Source organism: Pleurodeles waltl, chromosome 3_1, assembly GCF_031143425.1.
Source record: "Pleurodeles waltl isolate 20211129_DDA chromosome 3_1, aPleWal1.hap1.20221129, whole genome shotgun sequence".
Lineage (NCBI taxonomy): Eukaryota > Metazoa > Chordata > Amphibia > Caudata > Salamandridae > Pleurodeles > Pleurodeles waltl.
In genome coordinates, this window is record NC_090440.1 from 79,363,460 (window position 1) to 79,390,233 (window position 26,774).

A 26,774-nucleotide genomic window follows, 5' to 3' on the forward strand; every position below is an offset into this window, starting at 1 on the left:
GACACAACCAACAGCAGGGGTTGCATCATCCATCATCACACCTTTTTTTTTATTTTTACCATGCCTCACAGTGTTGGGAAAAGTCCGACGCTGCGGAGCGCCATCAAGGGGCACTGACAAACCAGTAAGTCCCAAAGGGAGACATATTGGCTTTGCCAAAGTTTGTTGGTATTTTCACGCTCTATATAAGTACGATAAGGTGTGATTTGTGTGCATGTGTATTTGTGGTATTGTGACTGTCTTTGTCGTGTGTGTGTGTGAGAGAGACGAGTTGTGTGACTTTCTGCAGGTGGGGGCTGCCTGTGTGCATGCTTTCTGTGCTCGTGACGGCGTGTCTTGGTGTGACTTGCACGCAGATGTTGTGTTGATACAAGGCTGCCCATGGGAGACCTGAGAGGGCCGAGCCCTGGCGGTCGTGACGCCTCAGCGCCACTCTGCGCACACCCCATGAGGAACAGCTGTCGCTTTAAATGAGATATTTCCTCCTATTGTAGCCGAGTCGTGACCAGGAAAGAGGAAATGAAAGCAGCGCGGAGAGGGGGCAGAGCCGGGGAGGAAGCCTGCCGAGGGCCTGAGCGCTATAAAGCCCCCGGGGGCAGGGCAGCCCCACAGCCTGAGACCTCTGCGAGAGGTGACTGAGGAGGGAAGGTGAGCGCAGAGCGGCGGATGCTGATGCTGCAACGAGGGGGCGGACCCGGGATAACGGGAGGCGGGAGGCAGAGCATCCGAGGAGCTGTGACGGTGACACACAACAGAAGGCTGAGTGCTGTGGGGCAGGGCATCCGAGGAGAAGGATCACAGAGGAGCTGTGACACTGGCACACAGCCTGCGGTGTGCGGAGGAGCTGTGACGGTGACACACAACAGAAGGCTGAGTGCTGTGGGGCAGGGCATCCGAGGAGAAGGATCACAGAGGAGCTGTGACACTGGCACACAGCCTGCGGTGTGCGGAGGAGCTGTGACGGTGACACACAACAGAAGGCTGAGTGCTGTGGGGCAGGGCATCCGAGGAGCAGGATCACAGACACAACAGAAGGCTGTGTGCTGTGGAACTGTGCATCAGAGGAGCAGGATCACAGAGGAGCTGTAGCAGTGGCACACAGAGGAGTTGTGACAGCCACACACAGCTTGCCGAGGAGCTGTGTATCTGAGGTGCAGAATCGCAGAGGAGCTGTGACGGTGACACACAACAGAAGGCTGTATGCTGTGGAGCTGTGCATCAGAGGAGCAGGATCACAGAGGAGCTGTGACGGCGACACACAGCCTGCTGTCTGCTGAGGAACGGGACATCTGAGGGCTCAGGACGTCAGAGGAGCTGTGCCAGTGACACACAGAGGAGCTGTGGAAGTCACACACAGCCTGCAGAGGAGCTGTGCATCAGAGGAGCAGGATCACAGAGGAGCTGTGACAGCGACACACAGAGGAGCTGTGGCAGTCACACACAGCCTGCAGAGGAGCAGGATCACAGAGGAGCTGTGACGGCGACACACAGCCTGCTGTCTGCTGAGGAACGGGGCATCTGAGGGCGCAGGACGTCTGAGGAGTTGTGCCGGTGACACACAGAGGAGCTGTGGCAGTCACACACAGCCTGCAGAGGGGCAGGATCACAGAGGAGCTGTGAAAGCGACACACAGCCTGCTGTGTGCTGAGGAGCGGGGCATCTGAGGGCGCAGGACGTCAGAGGAGCTGTGCCAGTGACACACAGAGGAGCTGTGGCAGTCACACACAGCCTGCAGAGGAGCTGTGCATCAGAGGGGCAGGATCACAGAGGAGCTGTGACGGCGACACACAGCCTGCTGTGTGCTGAGGAACGGGGCATCTGAGGGCGCAGGACGTCAGAGGAGCTGTGCCAGTGACACACAGAGGAGCTGTGACTGTCACACACAGCTTGCAGAGGAGCTGTGCATCAGAGGAGCAGGATCACAGAGGAGCTGTGACAGCGACACACAGCCTGCTGTGTGCTGAGGAGCTGTGCCAGACACAGCCTGCTGTGTGCCGAGGAGCACGGGGAGCTGTGCTAGTGACACACAGCCTCCTGTGGGCCAGGGAGCAGGGCACCCGAGGCCGGAGGGGTGCAGAAGAGAGCGCTGACAGCAGCACGGCCTTCAGGGCGCTGAGCAGGCGCAGGGCACACGCGAGCACAAGGGCCAGCTCTGGCACCAACACAGAGGGACAGGGCATCGGTGCCAACCTGTGCAGAGAGGGAGCTCTGAGGAGGAGCAGGAGGGCACCAGAGGCTAGAGGGGCGCAGAGGATAACAACACTCACGTCTGCCCTCCGAGGTGGAGCTTGGCACACGAGGGTGGAAGGGCAGGTTGAGCCCCGACAACACACTGCCCACTGCGTGCCAAGGACCAGGGGGTCTGGAGAGCACAGACACCCCTGAGGAGCAGCAGGACGCAAGAGGGAGCAGGGCGGTGGCGACTCACTGCCCCCCGTGTGCTGAGGACAAAAAGAAGCTCCCCCCCCCAGCACCAGCCCCCTTCCATCTGCATGTTGGAGAGTAGGGCTCCCGCCTCGCTCACTGCATGTCACAGCCCCAGAAGGAGCCAGGAGCCAGCAGCACCCCGACCCCGGAGCAGGGCAGAGGTGGTGCGCCCCAGCCCCGGGGTCCCCAGCCGGGGAGCCAACCGAGGGACCTGCCGATGTCATCAGCCATCGAGAGGAAGAGCCTGGACCCCTCGGAGTAAGAGCCACGTGTGACTGAACCCTCAGAGGCGCGAAGTGTGGATGAAATGTGCAGTGGGGCCCTCTTGAGAGTGACAATTGAATGAATTGTACAGTGAGGGCCCCCTGGAGAGTGACATGTGAATGAACTCTGCAGCGAGGGCCCTCAGAAGAGCGACATAAGATTAAAATGTGCAGCGAGGGCCCTTAGAGGATCGACGTGTGAATTAAATGTGCAGTGAGGGCCCTCAGAGGAGCGACATGTGAATGAAATGTGCAGCGAATGCCCTTAGAGGGGCGACACGTGAATTAAATGTGCAGCGAAGGCCCTCAGAGGGGCGACATGTGAATTAAATGTGCAGCGAGGGCCCTCAGAGGTGTGACTTGTGAATTAAATGTGCAGTGAGGGCCATCAGAAGAGTAACATGTGAATTAAATGTGCACTGAGGGCCCTCGGAGAGGCGACATGTGAATGACGTGCCACGAGTGCCCTCTGAAGAGCGACATGTGAATGACCTCTGCAGCGAGGTCTCTCCGAGGAGCGACGTGAATGAAATGTGTAAAACGAGGGCCCTCAGAATAGTGACATCTGAATGAAATGTGCAGTAACGGCCCTCAGAAGAGTGACATGTGAATTAACTATACAGTGTGGACCCTGCTAAGACGACATGTGAATGAAATGTGAAGCGAGGGTCCTCAGACGAGTGACATCTGAATGAAATGTGCAGCTTGGGGCCTCAGAATAAGAGCGACATGTGAATGAATTGTGAAGTGAAGTCCCCGATTAAGAGGGATGTGTGACTGAAACTTGCAGCGAGGAGCCTCAGGGTAAGAGTGACGTGAATGAAATGTGCTGAAGGCCCTCAAAGTGAAAGCCACGTGTGAACGGAGACGTTTTAGGACATGCGCAAAGTGGGCTCTGGCCCCCGGCCCCAGCTTTTCAGGGGGGCACCTGATCGAGCCACCTCTGTTCTGCAGAGAGTCTTGCCCTGATGACCTTGAGTAATTCTTAAACAAATTCTTTTAAAAACCGTTTTCCTTTAATTTATTCTTAATGTGAATGACAAAAGCACAAATAAAAATCCAAAATAAATAAAATAAATAAATAAATAAATAAATAAATAAATAAATAAATAAATAAATAAATAATAAATAAATAAATAAATAAAATAATAAATCCAGGGTCCCTTAAACTATCAGGATCTTTCACGAATGACAAAAGTTCACACATGTTTTCCCATCCTCCTGAAGCAAGTTTCAGTCAGTGTAGTAACTGGCAGGGAAGGCCTTCACCACGGCTTTTTTCCTAACACTTTTTTGAGCTGCTCTTAAGATCCTGCTTGTGATATAAAGCACACATTGCTTACCGAATTACTTTGGGATCTTGCCATGCACAGGTTTATATATAAGCAAAATAGATTTGAATTTAATCCGGGTCAACAGGAAGTCAGTGCAACTTCCGTAACCCCCATGACATATATCTGGGAAGAATAAGCACTGCCCAATCAACGAATCTTTTCAGATCTGGACTTTGTTCAAATTAACTTTAGAAGTTCTAGCCAAGAGGGGATTCCCATAGCCCCGCTTTGAACCATTAATAGCTCTTGAGATTCTACCTGATGTTTTCTCTCAACATTTAAGATGGTGATAGGGTGACAAGGAGGTTATGCTGTAGTTATGACTCTCAGGGGACACTCTGGAGTCCAAAATCACTATCAAAATGTTAATGTTTTCGTTGCAGGGTCCTTAACACAAGGTAAAGTTAGTAGAGCTATATTCACGTTAAAACAATAATCCTCCCCCTTGAGGAAGATCTCTGTCTTGTGTGAGTAAATGCATAGCCTATTACCTCCAACCAGCAGTGTTTTACCACAACCTGTAAGTTTTATTCCCGATTCGAATTTATATTGACTCCTCAATATTGACTAGTTCAAGGTCAGGCGTTTCAGAGTTAGCAAGAGTAAATCTGTGTGACCCGGAGTTAGGAACTGTAAATCTATACTTACCTATATATGATTACCTTTACAATAGGTTGCTAGCCAATGCTGTCGAGTCGGTGTGTACGCAGGTGCATCTAAATGAGGGAGATATTGTGACATTTAATCCATCTGATGTTTATTTAGCCAGACACCTCCCTTCTCTGATCCAACATGGGATCCTGGCAAAGTTGAAAATAGTTTGTGTGTCAGTTTCATAGCCTGAAATCTCACTCCACGTGCTATTAGAGGCTAATGTACCTGTTACACGTACAGATGGTACAGAAGAGGGGATAGGCGGACCCCTGAGGTACCCCATAATCAACACTCTTAAACTTTATGCTTTCTGAGCCCACCACCAGCCCCGCTTTCCTTCCAAATAGAGAGGATCCGGTTATCCATTGGCTGCATCTCAAGTTCCAACATGTTTTTGGACACTGGCCAGCATCTTAGAGTGGTCTAGGGTACTAAAAGCTGCAGAGAAATCTATAAGCATGAGAGGAACTATCTCACCTTTGTAGATAGTAAAACAGTGCTTAATTTGTGCTTGTTGTTTCCGGTGCTGAGCACCGGCACTTATTTGTGAGGGCCGGGGCTTATTCTTATGCCTCAAGCATTTGCTGCGTGCAAAAGACACATTTGGGAAAGACGGAAGAAGGAAAAACTAAAAAGCATCATAAAGGGAGAAAGTAGAAAGTTGCAGGATGAGCTGGAGGGGCAGGGGTGGCCGTAAATGGATTGAAGAGGCCCGAGATGGCTTCAGGATTACGCTGCCTCAGTATTCGGTGCTGGCAGTTTTAATTACAGCAGCCGCGTGTTTAAGAGAAGGGCTTTGAGCACCGGCACCTCTTTATTTACAAATTAAGCACTGTAGTAAGAAGCACTGAATTGTAAATGTCTGAAATCGCCTTTCGGAGGATGGAAGCCAGACTAGTTAGGACCAAAGATGTTATTGGCTTCCACAAACCTGGACCCTGGACAACACAGCTTTCCCCACCAGTTTTATCAGCTAGATCTTCAGGCCTCCTTCAAGGAGTGAAGCTCCCTGAGCATCTCAGTAACCCAAGCCTCTTTCAATGCTTCAGAAGAGGGACTGCCCTTAAATGACCCATCGATGTTGTTGCAGATTAAAGGAATGTTGTGCTCGCATCTTTCTCGATCACGCTGGCAGGGCACACAGGGCGAGAGTGTGCATATGTGTGAATGGACATGTGCAGTGAGACCTTCAGAGTGAGAGTGTGTTTGTCTGTGAATGGACATGTGCAGTGGGGACCCTCAGAGTGAGAGTCTGCATATCTGTACATGTAAATGTGCAATTGGGTCACTCAGAGTGGGAACATGTATATATGTGCAGTGAGACCTTCAGAGTGAGAGTGTGCATATCTGTGAATGGACATGTGCAGAGGGGACTAGCAGAGTGAGAGTGTACATATCTGTGCATGTAGATGTGCAATGGGGCACTCAGAGGTGGAGCGTGCATATATGTGCAGTGAGACCTTCAGAGTGAGAGTGTGAATGGACATGTGCAGTGGGGACCCTCAGAGTGAGAGTGTGCATATCTGTGCATGTAAGTGTGCAGTAGGGGCACTCAGAGCGGGAGTAAGCAGATATGTGCAGTGGGACCCTCAGAATGAGTGTGTGTATGTATGTGCAGTGGGATCCTCAGAGTGAGAGTGTGAATATGTGTGCATATATGTGCAGTGGGACCCTCAGAGTGAGAGTGTACATATATGTGCAGTGGGACCCTCAGAGTGAGAGTGTGCATATATGTGCATTGGGACCCCTCAGAGTGAGAGTGTGCATATATGTGCAGTGGGACCCTCAGTGTGAGAGTGTGCATATGTGTGAATGGAGATGTGCAGTGGGGACCCTCAGGGTGAGAGCGAGCATGTAAATGTGCAGTCTCTCTACGTAGCCCCAATGCTCACTTCACTTGCCGTTAAATAACAGAACGCCTCTAGGCACTTGTGATGGGAGTCCCCCAGTTCCTTCACGGCATCAGCATGTGAACATTTCTGAGGGGTCGAGTCTTGGTGTCTGCGCTGCACTAGAACACAAGTGTACTTTTAGTCAGGATTTGGGGGTCTGGTGAGCCTTCTTCGTGGAAACTCCGTCCATTTCAAGCAGAGAGGACACAGTGCTGTGTGATCACAGCGTGGGAGCAAACACAGAGCTGGAGAAAGGTGGGAGTGGCCGGGGCGTAACAAAGGCCCCCGCAGACCCCGCGGTGCGGTGGAGGTGTGAGGATGGGGGTGGGGGAGCTCCAGGAGGGCCCACCCTCAGCACAGTACGCTGTGCACGGGCGACAGGCCCCTGAGGGAGTCCAGGGCTAAGGGGGGCCCCTACAGGTACTTTGCAAGAGGACCTACTTATGTTTTGTTACACCACTGGGAGTGGCCTGACAGCAGCAGGATCCTGCACGACGAGTGAGGTGCATGACAGTACACACCAGACAATACCGTCAGCATGGCATACTATATATACACCATACCATAACATAGTATAGCATAGCCAGTCTTTGCAAAATATAGAGTACGATAGATATAATGCAAAGTACCCGTGCACCGCAGTGCATGTCATACCACGCCATGCTGTGACGTAACGTGTATAACAGGGTCCGACGGGGGGAGCTCCCAGGCTTCTAGCGAGTCCATGAGCGCCACTCAAGAGCCTCATTTCTCATTTAAATGAATGATTATTTGCTGTTGCGGTCACAGGCCTCAGCTGAGCCATTTTCTATGGCAACGAAAAATTAATTTTGTTTTAATATAGCGTTTCATACAGGCTGGATCTCGTCCCCCCCCCCCCCCCCCCACGCACCTCGTAGGCTGCAGGGGCCTTTGTTACGCCACCGGACCCAGTGAAAGGTGCCTTTCACACCGTGTCAGCAGGGAGTATGGGGGTGCAGGGTGATTCCACGCAGCCTATAATGCCTGGTAGTTTCAAGCCCAGGTTGACAGGCGGGAGATTGCCTTTCTGACATGTACAGCTGGCGCGGGGGGTATAGTGTATGAGAGGTTGACGTGTGACGTGTACTCAGCCCGCGCCAGCTGGGGTTCAAAGGAGGCCAGCGCACGGGGGAGACGTTTACCTACGACTTCCTGACAGTAGGTTCAGGCAGGACAACGGAGACTGGGAAATGCTATTGCTTTCGGGTTTCAGGGACGCCGCAGCCGATGAAGGATGCCGACATGTCTTAGGTCACCGATGGGAGGGCTGCCAGGATGATGTCAGAGAGAGCTGCCGGCAGTTTAAAAGCCTGTCATCCTTCCTGTAATCTCCCAGTGCGAGGCATTGTCCTTCAGTGCTGTCAGTGTTACCCAGAATGCATCTGTGCCCCTGAGGCCTGCACACTGCTGTGTTTTATGTGTGGCTGCTGTGACGTTTAAAGGCCTCATCCTGGCCGTATCAATGCAGTCTACTAAAATAAGTTCCTTATATAAGTCTCACTAGACACTGGAGTTGTCGCTTGACACTACAGTGCTGGCTGTTATCATCAGGTCTGAGAAGCTGTCAGATACAACTTCTGAAAAAAATATTGTTTCAAATAGAAGGCAGACCTATTGTTTCAAATAGAAGGCAGACCTATTGTTTCAAATAATAGGCTGACCTATTGTTTCAAATAGAAGGCAGACCTATTGTTAGAAGGCAGACCTACTGTTTCAAATAAAAGGCAGACCTATTGTTTCCCGTATACTTTGATGACTACCTCACCTGCGTGCTCCTGATTCAATGCCTTTCCTCCCTGTTTTTGTGCTTGTCCCGCCCCAGCATCATTTCGGACTCATAGGGTTCTGATGGGGTGAATTGTATCCTTTCACTGCTTACTTGCAGAGACTCTTTTTTAGGTCTCCCTTAACACAATATATGCGCGGTTTCTTGCAAGACATATTATTTTCTAACAGTAGGCTTACAGGCCTCCCAATGCTTATGATTGGTTGGCTTCATTGTCACCCTCATTTGCTTGCCTGTTATTGGTCAACAGCTGTAGGCTTCTTACTCTTTGTGTTTTTGTGCCTCCCTGGAGCACAGACACATTGCTTGTGTCCTTCCACTGCTACATTTTCTTTGTGTTGAAGCACTCATTCATAGTGTCATTTTAAGCTGTCTTCCTCGTATACTTCTCCCCCTCCATGTTCCTCCTGCCCAATGCTCCTCACAGTCTCTAAATGCGCCGATAGCTACTCACACTCAGTCCGTGGCTCTCAAGCCCCTCAGTAGCCCCTCATTCTCCAAGCTCCTCCCAGTGCCTGCTCACTTTCCCAAGCTCATTACATCATCTGTTCCAAATTCCCCAATCTGCTCACATACCCCAATCTTCTCACACTGTCTGTTGATGTGCCACTAACTCCTACAGACGCAAACTCTGCCCATGTGTTGCGTGCTCATTCCACTGTCTGTCCATGTAGCACAAGCTCAGAAGACCATGAACACACAACAGGCTTGTCAGAAATTTTTGTGAGGCCTGGGACCAAAACTTAATGCAGGGCTTCTAGAAGCTTCTTTTTTTTTAGGTGCTAAAAGCACTTGTTTCTAAGTATTAAAGTATTCTAAATATTTAAAAAATATACGTATGCCAGGGAAATGTAAAGCAGAGCATCTTGCTAGTGGGTTGGCCAGTCAGCTGTGTCATTGAAGATGCAATATTTGCTTGCAGTTAAAAATCTCTAAAAAATGTCACTGAAGGAGAGTTTGCTATGAAAGTGCAGGCCTAGAACATGGAGCCCTTTCTGCCCCATCTTGTGACCATCCTGAGATGTGTGTCCCTAGTTCCTCAGACTATCTGCTCGTATGTTGAAAGCTTTCTACATCACTCTGATGAGTGCTCCTAGATCTTCTCAGGATGCCTGTGTTCCCCAAACTCTTACGTCATTCTGTACCTGCGCTCCAAGCTTCTGTGGCTGTCTGTCCGTCAGCTCTAAGCCCCACACAATGTCCAGCCGTGTCACCTAAACTCATCACGCTTAGTGGCATCCAGTGATCTTTGAAAGTTGTGGAGCGTAATGCACTGAATTCCAGTAAGCGAGCCAAGCACCGCACACTGCCTGATGCTCCTCATGTTGTTGGTATGACCCAATCTATTCACACCATCTGTCTGTGTTTAAAGCTCCTCAGACAGTATGATGATGTGACCCAAGATGCTCATATTGTCTGTCTGTGTTAAAGCTCCCCACGCTGCATGTCCATGTGCTCTAGTTTCCCACACTCCATGTCCATGTGCCCCAAGCTTCTCGCACTGTCTGTTTTTGTGCCCCAAGCTGTGCACACTGCCTTCTTTTTAGCAGTTGTAGCACAAACTTGGCCAGAAGGTATTGGAGTGCTTTAGATGGGCACCAGTCACAGTTCACAAGGACACATTCATTTTTGGTAGGCACGGGGAGATTAAGTGATTTGCCCAGAATCACAGAATGTTGAACCAATGCGTGACTCAAATCTCGTTCCCCAGCTCCAAAGTCGGCACCTTGGCATTGAAGCTCCTCGCACTGTGTCCACTTGACACAGGCTCTTCACAACGTCTGCTCATTTATTTCAATTCTCATTGCCTGATCATGCGTACAGTCTCTTCACCCTAAATGCCTGCGTGACCCAAGCTCTATACACTCTCTGTTCTTGTGTCTGTACTCCTTACCTAGCCTGTTCGTATGTCTATGCTCCTCACACAGCCCGCATGACCCACTCTCCTCACATTAGTTGAAATTTGTGCAAGAATAGGTGGCAGTGCCCAGAGTTTTGCCAGAAGTCCATGGTTGGGGTGCCGAATACCAAGGCTGCGTAATCTTCATTCCACCTCATGTCTCTTTCATCCACCACCCTGCCCCTATATCTTACTCTTTCAGTTTCTTTGTCATCCATTTCTTTCTTTGTCACTGTTTTTTCATCCTTCTCCTTCTTTCTCCCATCTGTGTTTTCTCTCTTGCTTTTTCTCTCAAAGTGTGGTGAGGAAAAATAAATGTTTGTTTCCAAAAAATGAGAGCCGGTGGCCCCACATGCAACCACCGGCTCAAATTACATGGTTGCTTGTGCAATTGGTCCAAGCTCACCCAGCCTTTGTCCTATTGTGATGCAAGTTCATCGCAGTGTGAGTTCATGTGATCTCAGCTCCCTACATTGTATGTTCATGTGACTCAAGCTTGTCACACTGCTTGTCCCTGTGTCCATGTTTCTCACACTGCTGCCCATTTGACAATCTCCTGATACTGTCAGTTCAAATGGCCTAACTCCTCTCATTGCCGGTTTATGTGTCCAAGGGCCAGATGTATCATTTAACCCTTTTACGATTCGGTAATAGCGATTTTTAAGAAATCGCTATTTCTGAGTTGCAAAATGGTATGTATCATATTTGCGATTCGGTAATAGCGATTTCTTAAAAATCGCAAATGCTATTACCGAATCGCAAATTGTGATACAGACCCCATTCGCACCTATGAGCCTGTAGGCCCATATTTGCGTTTTTTTTGCATTTCCCAAATTGCGCATTCCTAACTGGAATTCACAATTTTGGAAATGCAAACCCCAGGGTGCTGGGGGCCTAAGGCCCCCTCTGCTGCACCCCAAAATGTATTTTGAAGACATGTAAGGTGCACACATGCCAAAAGGGGCATGTGTACGTTACATGTCATTTAAAAAAATGCATTTCTAATGCATTTTTAAAATTTGCACATGGTTATCGCCATGTTTTACTTGGTGGTAATTGCGATTCCTTAATGCCCAACTCGCATTAAGGAAAAGCTTGATACATGTGCTTAAGAAATTGCAAATAAGGATTCCTTATTTGCGATTTCTTATTTAGAGAATCGCAATTTGGGATTCTCTAAACAGGCTCGCAATTTTAAGGAATCGCTATTTTAGCGATTCCTTAAAATTGCACTGCGAATGCCTTTCATACTTACTGAAAGGCATTTTTGCATTCGCAAACTGCCATTCGCACCGTTTGCGAATGCAAAAAGGCTTGATACATCTGCCCCAAGTCCCATAAACCGATTGCCCATGTGGCTCACACAAGCTATATACACTGTCTGTGCTTGTAGTTCAAACTCTTTACATTGCCTGTCCCTGTGTCTTAAGCTCCCCACATTGCGTGTAACCGTTGTCCAAGCTCCTCTCACTCTGTCCATGTCAACCTAGCTTCTTCCTCTGTGTATCCATGTGGTCCCGGCTCCTCGTGGAGCAAGTCCCTATATTTTAAGCTCAATCCACTACCTGTTGCCCCATCATCCAAGCTCCTCAGACGTCTGGTCATGTGGTCCAAGCTCTTCACACTGTCCATGTGTCTAAGCTCCTTGCATTGTCTGTGCGACCCAAGCTCATCACGCTGTCTGTCCATGTCATCCAATCTCTGCTGCTGCCTTTCATTATGTCTAAGCTCCTTAAAGTCTGTCCTGCCAGCTCCTGCCTGTGCATGGGCTTCAAGCTCCTCACACTGTCCAACACTGCATCTTAAGCTGGTGGTCTAAACACCCCACAAGGCCTTTCCTGTTTCTAAGCTCCTAAAATGGCATACGAACTCCCGATGTAGGGCTTTAAGGTCCTCTACAGGTCCAATCTTGAAGGTACCTTGAATTCAGAAAGCAAGATGGGGCTGTAGGTCCTTTTCATATCTCTTCCCCAAACTTTGGAACACACTCCTTATATAAATAAAATGCCTATACAACCAATCACAGTTCAGAAAAAGGCTAAAAGCATGGCTATCTCTACATTAATGTCCCCTGGGTTTCTCCACCTGTCCCAAAGCAGCGCTATGTCTTAGCCAGCACTGGGAAGCCTACATGTGCTTTAAAAATCTGCATACCTTATCAAAGGTGTTCCGGGTATTGTAGCCTTGATTTGCTTCCATTGAGGTCTTCGGTGACAATGACCTGCAGCAGACAAGCTCAAGGCTGAATCCATCATGTCCTTATGACATGCACACTGGTGCATACACAAGCTACAAACAGGGGGGAGGGGGTTCAAACTACCCCATTTGCTGGGCTCTAGCGACATCTCCATGGGGTGAAGTCTCCATTTTGTTGCTGGTTTGGTCCCTCTTCTCCCACCGCTCAAATCCCCATAAAGAGTTCATGATACGTACCAAGAACCTTTCTAAAACGCCTCTTATTAATGGGTGTGGTATATAACTCATTATTCATGCAATATATAAGTCATTATCCGATGCCGTATATAGCTCATTGATGAGTGTAGATCCAGACCATTAATTGGGATACAGCCAACCATACTAAAAGCGCATAGTAAAAGGCTCACCAGCAGGTGTAGAATGTCACTCATTAAAGGATATGATATATAACTCAATAATGGGTGAGACAAGGCTGTCCCGGGCGAGATGCTGCTGACCCATTCACTCCCTTTACCCCTTGCACAATGCAATGTTTGCCAAGAAAGCTACAAGCGATCCTTTGCTAGCCTGATCTCACTCTTAGCCATGCCAGCTCCATTGAATCTTCTCTTTAATTCCATCAGGATGTTGGCAGGTTGTGGTGGTCTCTGTGAAAACAACTAAGGTGGGCTATGAGTCTACCCAGTGGCTAGAGCAGAAGAATATACATGTCTGCTGCATAAATATCCACACCAGTAACAACATTTATGTCAATATCCACTTAAGATCCACCTAACATACTATTTACCTGTTTAGTGTCTTCTAAAAGCATTTGCCACTTAATTTAGAGATTGGTTAATTTAATACTCTGCCACCAGTCCAACGTTCTTTGGGGCAAGTACTAAATAGGGGGTTTCATCACTTGATTTGATGGGTATATGTTTGTTGCAAGGCAACAATATTGAAGCAGGTAGCTTTTTTGTAGCCTTTTCAGTTATTGAAATATCTATCCTTTAGAATGCAAAATGCAGCCAATCATCTTACACTTGACTTGAGGAAAAGAGATTCAGGTTTGACGTCCCTTCACTGACTTTCTGTTAGGATCACAGTGTGAACGTCAAGGCCAGATCACACCTAGAAATTAAAGTTCTACCGGTTATAGTGTCTATACCCACCCTCCGCAGAATGTATGTAAAAAGATATTTATGTAAGATTGAGATTTTGAGGCCGTATATTTTGGAATCCATGTTTCTGCAAGAAAGGTGATATCTTAAATTTTCCTCTAAGATAGAATCAAATTTATGATAAAAAGTTGTGCATGTCTCCGTGGGCTGTCGCAAGGGAGTTCGTGTTCTGCTGAGTCGTCCCGCATCAGTGGGGGTTTCTTAAGGTATCTATCTTCCTCGTCCTTAGGGAGCCGGTGGATGAAGTGCTCCAGATCCCCCCTTCGCTGCTGACATGTGGGGGCTGCCAGCAAAGCATTGGCGACCGCTACTTTCTGAAGGCCATCGATCAGTACTGGCACGAGGACTGCCTAAGCTGCGACCTGTGTGGATGTCGGCTCGGCGAGGTGGGACGTCGGCTGTACTACAAGCTAGGCCGCAAGCTGTGCAGGAGGGACTACCTCAGGTAGGACTTTAATGCCCACTCACTCAGCCCTGTGTGTGCTGTACCTATATAAGCATCTTTGAGTTTCTTCACAACTCCCTCTTATGATCTTCAACCTTTCTACGGAGCGATGAGTGCCCCTGGGCGAAAGGATGGGTTCTGTAGACACAAATGTGCAGATGATTGCCAACTCTTGATGAAGATCTCCACTTCTCAAAATATTGACTGACTTCCAAACTGCCAAGCCAGCTTTGAGTACTGGATATCCTTGCATTACATTAAATAGAATCCCTTTAAAATAAAATACTTTTTCATAACCCTCAGACACCACAAGCTTCTGATCAGACGTGGCAATTCAAGTGATCTACAGACACAGGTACCCTAATAACGCAGGGCAAAATCTTTGCATCATCTGTAGCACCAACATAGAGCTCAGCTGCAGCATCAAATGCTTGATTCATGACCTAGAGAAAAGAATAAAACAGAGGTTGCAGAGCCCAAAGGCAGGCATGTCACCCCAGCCATGGTCCTATCAAGACTTATACTGACTGGCTTCTCAGACTGATACTCAGAAACATTACGAGCCCCTTACACGTCACGACCCATCCAACTACCACACTGTATTTATTCATTCATCAATTAATAGCATTATGACACATATAGGATGAAAATACAGTTTGGTTGAAATCATTGGACATAAGGAGACATTAGATGCCTTTTGTTTTAAATGTGAGTAAATGAGACTTTAGGGCAATTTTAAAAACAGTGAGTGGGAGGAGATGGACCTGCTTCAAGGGGTGCGTTCCAAGTCGATTAAAGAAGGGTAAACAAGGAGATGGGAGTTGCAGGAATGGCAGTGATGCTAATATGATGATATGAGGTTGCATGATGGTGTCTTCGTGCAAATATGTCTCTCTACCTGCGCAATACACACCATTGGCTTGAATTGGGAGCGGTGCAGTCCCTATGCGGACTTTGGTGCTCCCCGATTGGACCAGTCTCTCTTTTGTAGATCTTACACATTAGAATAAAGCTTTGGCGTTCTCCATAAGAATGACAGACAAAGGCTAAGGTTTACAAGTTTACTTAAAGAATGTAAAGCAGAAATACATCAGCTGGACCATCAACCAGTCAGTGTAATAGTACATAAATCATAAGTACAAAGCACTTTGTAAAGTTCAATAGAAAATCCAGCATAGATTTGCTTTCTAAGGTGAGAAACAAAGGTCTCTCTAACAGTGAAAATACAGGTCCTTTCATAGGACTTAAGACAAAGTATTTTCTACATTCACTCCACAAGAACATGGGGCCATATGTACGAACACATTTTCCCATTGACGCAGAATGGGAAAAACCCTTTGCTACATCTGGCCCATGGTTCCCAGGATGTGCACCGATGGGAAACAAGCGAGAAGACACATTTTACTGCCAAATACATTTGAAGAGTCTCTCATAATACTATTACATCAGATTCAGACGTTCTCAGAGTCTATTCAGGTAACATGAGTTCATACATAGTATGTGATACAGTCTGGGACAGGCAAGTTGTCTTAGATTACGTGCACTGTGTTCAGAGTGAACTGAGAAAGCTTCAGTCTTTCTGTGTCAAATCTCACAGTTCTTTATTACAGCAAGGAAAACAACAGCAGCAGTGATCACGTGGTTTATTACAACGTCACATTAAAATGGAAGAGAGCATGAAACTAGCTTATGTTAGCATAGACTTAATTTGTAATACATTAAACACTATAATAAATAAAAAACAGATTCCACAGTGGAGGGTGTCTAGTAATCATTTGCCATAGGTAGTCATGTCATAGTCCATTTATAGTCAACAAGGGGGAGTAGTGTTATGAAGCTTTGCATTTTGTGGAGAACCAATCAATTTGAAGCCTGAACTGAGAAACAGGGCAGTGTCTGTGGCGGCTACACAGAGTCCTTATTGCAAAGTTCAATACCTCTTCAAAGAGACTGTCTCATAAGCAGTTGTAATCATCCAGTTACAAACAAGAGCTGATAGTACTGTCCTGGAAGGGTAGGATTCTGCAGAGCTCAAATACTTTGAATCCATCAGCTTTAGACGTGGGGGTCATAAATGATTCCAATGCAAGGCCGGCTTGTGGATTTTGTGGCTGATGGCGATATGTGGAGAGGATCAGAAGGAAAGAGTACAGGGACAGGTCAACGAGCAGGCGCTCAGTTGGTAAGAAAGTAAATGATCTTGTTCCGAAATTTGTTGCGCATGAGGGAATGGAGAGCCATCCATTGACGAACAGCATTGAGGTGGTCCGACTTTCTGTATTGAGGACTACGATGAAACGTTATGATGGAAAAGATGATCTTGTATCATTGGTGTATGGTTGGCATTGAGATAAGTTTTGCGATAAGAATGAGAAAACCTGCTGAAATTTAACGGGAGACGCGTAGAGTATTTTTACCATATCATGTGGATTTTAGTGCGTTAAACACCAAAATCCATGTTATTCCTCACTAAATCATAATAGCTGTTATTTATCTTACCCAATATACAAAGAACCCCGTGGTATCGCCTTTTATCAGGGGCGATAAATAGCACCGCAACACGTAATCAGGGCCCAAGTGGTATTTCCACGTTCTCCGTAATTGGCCCGTTAGTTAGAAAGGTGTGCAGTTTGGGTATTACACCTTCAGGGTCTAGCAATTTTATTAAGTTACTCGACCTGTAGGCAGTGGCGTAGCGTGGGTTGTCAGCACCCGGGGCAAGGCAAGTAATTTGCGCCCCCTAACCCGGGGCAAGGCAAGTAATTTGCGCCCCCTAACCCGTGGATTTTAGCACTCGAGTCTCTTCCAAGATGTTGCGCCCGGTGCGGCCGGCCCCCCCTGCACCCCCCACGCTACGCCACTGCCTGTAGGTTTATTAGCAATTTGTCGATTTTTAAAGCATTGTTCAATGATGGCATTCAGAATACATATGACAATGATGTGTTCGAAAGAAAAGACCAAGGAGGGGTGACTGCATATACAAGGGTTCCCTTGAGTACTGATGCTATCTCCTCCCCTCCTGTTTGGGGTTCTTATGTTGAGAATTCAGATTGAAGCCAGGTGCAGCATCCTCTATAAGGGTGGGTTCCAAGATTCTTGGAGGTGGGGGCTGATTTCCAGCAGGTGATTGGACAAAGTGGTTAGTTGCTATCTTCTTTTAATACTTCCTTAGTATACAAAGATGATGCTGTTGTATTGGTGGGTGGCCCAGTCCGTTAGTTATAAAAAACATGCATGTAGGGCCCCAAAGCATTTAATTACAATGAAAGGTCTATCCTTGCCTTAGGAGACCTGCTCTGGATTTAGAGGCGACTGATATTATTTTCCTTTGGGCGTTCCTGGCTACATTGGGTATTAGCAGCCGCCATCTTTGCTGAGTCACTTTCAGGTTGTATTCATCTTGTTAGATTTTACTATTTCTCCCAATTACTTTAATTATTTTAATTTCCCAACAAACCTCACCTGGAATCAAGCCTTTCCAGTTAAGTTAGAGTGGCTGAGCTCTAGGTAGTTTTTATTTTAATTCCACTTTGTTCGTCTTGGGGACGCGAATGCATCACCAACATTGCCACACCTGTTTGCATGAAGAGGTGTAAGATGCTGCTCGTGTGCCGAAACACAACAAAAGTGAGTCTGTTCGCACCCGTCCACGTCTTGAACGCACCTTGCACCTTTAACGCTGATCTGGAAAAGATAGGTTCTCTGCATAGGGTCCACAGAAAACTTTCTTGACGGGAGCTGCATGGACTCCTGTTAGACTTATTTCAAATACAAAGCTTTTAAAATGTAAATCCTGTGTTTTTTCTTTTGCTTCCTTACTGTCTGCTCTTCCCATGAACCTAGTCAGTTGATAGACAGCACACAGCTGCTGATAGTACTGCTCTGACATGCTATATTATAAATTAAATGTCTACTCTCTTCCTAAAACTAAACCGGAAATATTTTAGTTTATTGAGTTCCCTAAACTGGATGTCTTATTCCTGACTGAAGCTTGGACAAGAGACTGTTCTGGACCAGACTTTAAGAAAGTCATTCCACTCAATTATCGTATTATTAGACAAGCCCGAGTGAATAAGTTAGGTGGAGGAGTTGCCTTTATTTACTGGGTGACTTTTTCAAGTAATATTAAGGAAGACCTTGTTCAGAAGGTGTGAGTTTCTCTCTCAAACTTAACCCTACCTCTTATTCTACTATGGCCCTGGTTTATCGCCCCTGACAAAGTCCCAGCGCAGACTTCAGTAACACCATTGGCTCGTTGCTCTCTCCATTTATAGTCAAAGCAGATTATTTCACCAGTTTTGGAGAATTAACCTCCACATCAACAACCTCTCTGACTCTAACTTGTCCAGTTTCATTGACTCCCTCTACGCACTTGTTTGACCACAACTGGTTAATCACCCCACACAAGGCAAGCCACACACTGGACTCCATCTTTTCCAGTCTTGCTAATGCCAAGGTAAGTAGGATTCTTCCTTCCATTTGCTCTGATCACAAAGCGATCCCTTTTTCCATCACATGCACATCACCCCCCTCTAAGGACCCAAGGCTCAGCTCATCTATCCTTGCCCGCCCGTGGTACAAACTGACACAGAACAGCTTGAATCCAGCCCTCAGCCACTTCTCGGATAAATTTTGTTCATACGTTGATAAAAATACAGAGTTGCTTAATGATTGTCTTAGTTCAGTTCTTGACATTATCGCTCCCATGAGATCATTCAAACTTAAATAATGTCACCCCCTTGTACTCCTTGTACCCTAGTTCGCCAAAGAACTTTGGGATTTAAAACATAAATGTAAACATTTGGAATACTAGTGGAGCAACAAAAAAACTTTAGTAAGGAAGCTAAAGCCCACTACAAGGAAGGCATCCACAAATAGTAAAATTCCATCAAACCTACCAGAGCCACTAATTAGATGTCTCTAATCTGTAATTCCAAGAACCTGTTCGCAAATTATTCTCTGTAGTAAAAACAGCTTTGCAGCCCTGAAGCTTTTCAGAGCTCCACCCCTCCTACACAGGAGTTTGTGATAACTTATCTTTTTCAAAGACTAGGCAGAGAACATCCGCAGTAGCTTCCTAAGAAAGTCACTCGCTGAGGCCGCCTTGCCACTTGGAAAAAACGCGTTGTCACCTTCAGGCTCCTCTTTGGAGAAATTCAGTCTATCACATCTGGTTTCTGAGTTGGTTGTCAGAAGTAAATCCCAATCCCCTTCAAATCCATACCCCATATATTTTAAAGCTTGGTGCCAAGTAGTTCCTGCTAGAACTGACTAACATCTGTAACTTGTCGCTAGAAACTGCAGTTTTCCCTGCCAAGTGGAAACAGGCTATGGTTACTGCCCTGTTGAAGATATCCTTGGCTGATCCCTCTCACCTCTCTATCATCCTGCCTCTCTGCTACCTCTTCCAGCCTACAGTCTTGAGAAAGCAGTCAACGCTCAACTCTCCCCTATCTAGAGGATAATAACTTGCCCAGTGCTTTGCAAATTGGCTTCAGACTATTCCAAAGCACTGAATCTGCTTTGCTGACCTTGACCGACCATCTCAGACAGATCTTGAACAAGGTGGTAGCTGCTGCCCAGGTTGTTTTAGACTTTTCAGCAGCCTTTGGCGCTGTAGCTCACTTGGTGATCATTCCATGACTATTTGATTTTGGTCTTTGTTAACATGTGCGTCCAATGGTTTCATGCCTCTCTAAGTGATAGAACCCAAACTCTTTTCTGTTCTACTCACCATTCAGCTTCTCGTTCTTCTCAGTATGGTGTCCCACAGGGCTCTCCACTTTGTACGACACATTCTAATGAATGCATTTCTCCTCTTGCCACTATAGTCAGAACATTTAGCTTTAATATAATTTTTACACAAATGAAACACAAATCATCATGTCCATCCTGAAAACCCCTGACTCGACTATCTCCGGTCTCTCTCAGTATTGGCCTCTTCGATGCACAAGAACTGCCTAAAACTTAATTAAGACAAAATCAAGACCATCCTCTTTGGTAGCACCCCAATGGTTGCTCAAAAACCTTGGTACTTCACCCAACCCCACTATCTTTGCCAAAAATCTAGTCTCTCGCTGCAAATTTTCCGTGTAGCAACTATCAATTTCCAAACACTTTGGGTTCTGCAACAAATCCTTCCTCTGCTTCTCATCCTGTGACCCGGACCCTCACTTCTTCCCGACTGGATTATAGAACTTCCTTGTATGTACGTCTTCCCTAATTATCGTTGACAGCATGTTGAAACAGTACACAATTGTGTAGATTGGGTCCTTATGAACAATCTCAGGTGAACATCAGTCAAAGCTCACCTTGAGGCTCCCTGTATAGCTATGTATGATCTTTAGATCTTATGTATGACTCAGGAGGAAGCTGTAGCGCTGTCTTCCTGCCCACTCTCTAAGGTCTTCTGCCGGCCTTCTGTTGACAATACCCAAGTTCAAACTCTTGAGGCACAGTGAGAGATCCTTCTCTTTTTATCTGCTTAGTTAGGGAGGTCCCTTTCTGTACCCATTCATAACACCACTAACTATGGTCTCTTTAAAAACTGATCAAGACCTGTTTTTTTCAATGATCTGTGCGTTTCCTGTTGGTGTCGCTGTTGATAGCACCAAGATACCCTTTTGGCTAGCTGTAGTGCTCTATAATTTCTTTTTCAATTCAATACAATTCAAACTGCTTAGGAGCCCACTACTTGTGCTGTCAAATGCTGGGATTGATGAATACCAAGGCTGCAGATTCTCAGTTGCACCTCATGCCTCTTTTTTCTATTACCCTACACTGCCTGTCCCTTTAGCTCACCCTTTCAAGTTCTTTTCTATACCTCATTTCTCCTTTCGTCACTGCTTTTTATTCGATCTCTTTATCCTTCTTTCTCCCTTTTCTCCCTCTCTTGCTTTGCTCTGGGTCAAAGTCTGATGATGAAACAGAAGTCTTTGTATTAAAAAAAAATGAAAATGAACACGGGTACCCACCACCTGCAGCCACCAGTGCAAAGACAAAGGAAATCTCATGACTCAAGGATTACACAGAGCAAGACGTCCTGCAAGTAGTGGGCTCCTACTCAGCCTTCTTGCATGGATCACACAGTTACGCGTGTCATTAGCCATGACACTCGTATCACACATTACATCCTCACAGGAGGGTGGAGCACTCATAGGTGACTAGATGTACATTCTTTGTGATAACACGTGTTGTGATTAAGAGCCTTATTTTGGGCTTGCGGTTGGGCTGCCATCTTGCCCGGGACTGGAGGTCATGACCTCTACCACACTGACAGAGGACCACGGTTTATGGCATTCCCTGCACTTCCCCAAACAATAAGGCCCTACGAAGGCTAAACTGACCACAGGTTATTTATCATTCACAACTCTGTATGTTGTGCATGTTAAGAGACTTCCAACTACCCGCACAAATAGAAGTGCACGTAGGTCTAAGACACAGGATAGGTATGTACAAGGATCTAAAATACATAACTGTTCTTACAATTAGGAAGCTGAAAGATTTGTCTACCTTGCCTCAGGTGCCTAGCCCTACTGTTGCAGATGAGCTGGCGTAGTCCTTATGAGAAATCCATGGGCAGGCACATGCAATATAGTCAACTACTCATGGAAAATCTGACCATGAAGATGAAACATCATCCTCCCTAACACGAAGCGTCAAAGTGCACAAGCACTCTTAAGGAAACCTACGAATACACCTTGATCACCCACCATACTGCAGAATGAAGTCCTTTCCTACAGTATTATAGCCTTAAAATATGCTACTGTCTCCCAGATCAATGGGATTCCATTTATTGACCATGGTGAAGGCTCAAGCTCAGCCTGTGATCTACCAACAGCACTGACTTGTATTAATTTAGCTATCATGTTAACTTTGAGGACAGCCTGGTTTGGGCTTCATTTTCCCATTGTGTATAATTGTTTACGGGTGTAGTAAAGGAAACTGTTATGTTTAAGCATCAACAGTTTTGCAGGAAAATATAGGAGAAACTAGATATAAATGTGTTTTAAGAACAAAGAATAAAAGTAAAGAATCTCACCCTCCTGCCCTGAAGCTCACAGTATGCATGTTGTAGTCCAAGCTAGCGTTGAGGAGTGGATGGAGAGACATCCGCGAACCTGCGACTACTGGCTATATAACTGAGGCTCTCTTGTAGAGAGTTGGTCACTGAATGTGGTCACAGTCATTTAACTTTGAGTAATGACAGGTCAATAAATGATACTATGCCCTACTAATTTGCTCCAATGTAAGTTTAATTTTGTTTTATTATTCCCCAGGCTGTTCGGGCAGGATGGTCTGTGCGCCTCATGCGACAAGCGAATCAGAGCATATGAAATGACCATGAGGGTGAAGGACAAGGTCTACCATCTGGAGTGCTTCAAATGTGCTGCATGTCAAAAACATTTCTGTGTTGGTGACAGATACCTATTGGTCAACTCAGACATTGTCTGTGAGCAGGACATATTTGAATGGACTAAAATCAATGGAATGATGTAGGCTTTGACTGACAGCTGAAGTGCAAATGGGATTTCTTTCTCAGCTAGATACAGCTGTGAGCTGGGGAGAGGCAAAAGAAAGCACCTGTGTAGCATCTCACTTAAGAATGTATAAAATAATGCTTCCGAAACCAGAGTGAGTAAGTCGCTTCAGAACGAAGCAGTGGAAAGTGTCTGTGATCGAAACGGAGTCTACGCATCATCGAACTGAACCTTGTTTCACATAACCAACATGTTCAACTTAATGGGACTTTGAGCTAACCACATGCGCCCTAAAATGGGCTATTGGCTTTATCCAACTAAAAATAGCCAAATACATGTATGTTACTTGTTTCGCTATTGTTACTACACATATGGCCATTAGGCTGACCACCTCACTTGAGGTCACTACAGACACTTTCTCCAGTCCTGAACTCTTCACCTTTAAGTTATTGTTTTCAAGTGTGCCTAGCTAGTTCATTGAAAGGAAAACAAGACTACAAAACCCAGAGTACATTAGGCTATCACACAAAAGTCCAAGAAAGGAAACTGTGTCCATAATAACCTGGCGGGAGGTGGTCAGCAAAGAGCAGTTGTTGGAAAAGCTCCCATGAACTGCAGATTTCAACCTGTGGGAACTGTAAAAGAGGACAGCTCTTTTAAAGTGTATCTGAACAAAGACTTCTTTTAGCATGGAAACATCTTTTAAAAAATCAAACTCAACTATTTGGATATATAAACTTTGTTCAATTAGCCTTTTAGTCGTGGAAAAAATTAAAACACAAACACTATTCAATTAGCTGTCAACTGTTAGCAAACACACACAGAGAATTCACATGCAGATTCAAAGAACATTCAATCCCTTGTGCTCCCACTGGTGAGTGTGGGCAGGACCGGTGATGAGGTCCAGGCTGTAGATCCTGCCGCTCTGGGCTGCAGACTAAGGGGGCTGCTTTTGGAGCAGAACGGCTTCATGACCCAACCACGTCTCTATTATTACATTCTAGTTGCGGCCTCCTGCAGTGTGGGGCTGGTGTGAACATTTTTGCCAGGGCTAGTTTTAGTGTACAGTTGGGCCATGAACGTCAATTCACCAAAATGGCAGGGGTGGCGGAAGTGACATCACATGCCCTTTGACCTTCAGTTTCACTAACACTTGCACATGCTTACACATAGACACATCCACACATACGCACTCTCTCTATCATGTAAACACACAATCACACCGAAGCACGCACACAACATACATTTAAAACCATTTTTGCCTACCTCGGCTGCCAGGGAAGGCTATATCCCAGCTAATTGTACTCCATTTTTTTATTACACGAATAGTGAAAAATGAAACATTTGTCACTATTAGTGTAATCAAAAGTGGTCATCGGTTAGCGCTCCACTGTCTGTGATTTCTCTCTTTTTTGTTCATTATTCACTGTTAGTGTAATACAAAATTGAGAGAAAACGAAGAGTGGAAGCCTAACCAATGGACCAGCTGTCACTGTGTTCCTGGCACTGATTTTGCCACCTCCGAGACCAAATATCACAAAGACAGTGCCAGGGGTCAGAAGGGGCAAACCAGGGGTAGCAGCAGCGACCCCTGATGACTCATAAACGATGTCCATGAGTATGGCCCTGACCACAATTCATGCGAAGAGAAGCCTTGAGTGAGACATCATTCACCTCCTTCAACAATGGTAATTACATACATGCCAACATTTTAGAACAGGAAGGTAGGGGATTAAAAAAAAAAAAAAATAATAATATATATATATATATATATATATATATATATATATATATATATCAAGGGGATGCCTTTTCCCCATTGACTTACATTGAAGCAGAGGCAATTTTATATGGGAGACAGTTGAAATAAACCCATTTGTGGCTTCTAAAATCGGGAGTCTCCCACATACATCGGGTCTGTTGGCATGCATGTATGCATGTAATAAACAGAAGATTACGCTCTGCAGATCTGGATGTCTGATTGACTCTATGCTCTTTTATCATGAGTATAGATGCTGTAGAAAAACAGGTTTAACTGGATCCACAGCACAAGGGGTTAAATCTTGCAGTCATGTGAGATCATATTAAATGGGCCCTGTTAGCACTAGTCACGTTGTTGTGCTCAGTAAAATGGTCATAGCTTGGAGTCAGTAATTACTGGTTAATGCCAAATAAAGTCTCGGTAGTAAACTTTGCTCCATAATGAGTTCCTGTTTACGACAAGTTTCAAAACACTGCTGATTGTGTAATAACAAATATAAAACATTTAGGGCCGAATTTAGGAAAAGTGACCCTGCATCCAATGCAGCGCCACTGTTCTTGCGCCCCTCCCCAACGCTATGTTTGCGCTGTATTTAAGATAAGGCGCACCATGGCGGTATAAGGAACAATAGTGCCATTGTGGCGCTTTGCTCTACTAGCGTCAAAAACTCTGATGCTAGTGGAGCAAAGGGCATGGAGGCCCATTGATTCCAATGGGTGTGTCCTTTAACGCCAATTACGGCAAAAATGGCACAATGAAATCTTGTAGATTACATTTGCGCATTTTTGCGTGCCTCCTTGAGCCGGAACGCCCCCTTGCATACATTATGCCTGGCGCAGGCATAATGTCGCGCAAAGGGTCACAAAGTGGCGCAATGCATGCATTGCACCACATTGTGGATATGGTGCGGCGTTTTTTGTTAATCTAACGCCACATTAGTGTCAGAAAAATTATGCTAATGTGTCGTTAGATGCGCAAGGCCATCCTTAAATTTGGGACTCAATATATTAAACCAACTGCTCAGTATGAGAAAACGAAGGGCTCCGCTTTACCTTCACTAGAAATGTGACCTGGTCTGGTTGCATAGCAATAATTAATTTTTGTTTATCTATTAAAGAAACCAGTGCTGCCTGGTGTATGTAAATATATGTACATATGTGTATAGAATGTATGGGATGGAAGTATTTATTTACACTCCATGCTCAGTTATTGCTCTGTCTGTTCCCTGTCCACATCCTAAATCTGGTCTCCCTCTTTCATCCTTGTCTTGACAATTGTTTTTCTGATCTCTGTCTCTTCCTTCACAATGCATTACTGACTCTTTACCAGAAGCCAAGAATGTATTTTCTTTTCGATAAAAGGAACGCATGGTCTGTGCCAGACAACGACAATGCTGGATGTCTCTCATGGTTTTGTTACAGACATTTACAGTGGACTGTTTACTACGCTGGTGTCTTGGAAGGAGTAATACATTTCAGAACATCTGCACTCAACTTTCTGATACGCACATTTATATGGGAAAAAAACATAAAATGTTACCGAGAGCATCCTTTCTTCTCAGTTGTTTTTATGGCTGACCCTACAGAGTTTAAAAAATTGCCCACAACATAAATTATAACAATATCTGTGGGAAACACATTTTTCGTAATTCCTGCTGACAGAATTCCTGGCCATCTTGTCAAATGCGCATGCGCCATAAAAGAGTGGACCAACCTTCAGTTTCTTGAAAAAACACAGTATTCAGAATAAACTTTAGTAATGAAATGTGGGGAGAAAAAAAGTATACATGTGTTTTCTGAGACTAAACATTGTAGACGCCACTTTGACACACCATCCTCAATATGTTTGCTGCCACAGCGAACTGGGCTGCATCCTGATTTGCTAAGTTACCTGGGACTGTTTTTGCTAAAATGTAGAATTCATCAAAATCCATTTTCTATTACTGCTGTGAGGGCAAACTGTTACATAACATACACACACGACTACACAACGCGCAGACCTGCATCATTGTTTCTCGATAATCCATGTTTGCAGTTTTTCAGAACTGATTTACATAATATACACAAAGTCGTGTTGCTTTTGTTAACTTCTTGTATGTATATCACGTGCTTGCTCTGTGTAGAAGTCTCAACTTTAATAAAAAAAAAGTATGTTTTGTTTAACATCTTTTCAAGAAACTGGGGCTTACAATTCAATGTGAGGAAGCGAGACTTCACTTAATACTTCCGGTTTATTACCAGTTCTGCACTGTCAAGGAAATGTAAGACCAGCCCAGTATGTCTGCTCCACCCACAAGACATCTGTAGATCCTTGGAAGGACTTCTCTTATCCCCCGAGTCAAGGCCTGGCCTCCAGCTCTTTACGCCTCCCTGTCGCTATCTCTCTTCCAACAGCACCAACCTTGCAGACAGTTGGGTGTGCTCCACCCAGCCCAGTTCAGCACAGCACAGC

The 26,774-nt window shown here is 45.8% G+C and overlaps 1 protein-coding gene across 1 annotated transcript; it reads left to right on the forward strand.

Moving 5' to 3' along the window:
- The first annotated feature begins 226 nt into the window (after positions 1-226).
- Positions 227-26,500, forward strand: LMO2 (LIM domain only 2). Its single transcript, XM_069221864.1, has 3 exons — positions 227-2,685; positions 13,866-14,081; positions 22,361-26,500. The coding sequence occupies exons 1-3, from the start codon at positions 2,528-2,530 to the stop codon at positions 22,578-22,580; spliced, it is 594 nt and encodes a 197-aa protein (XP_069077965.1). The 5' UTR covers positions 227-2,527; the 3' UTR covers positions 22,581-26,500.
- The last annotated feature ends 274 nt before the right edge of the window (positions 26,501-26,774 follow it).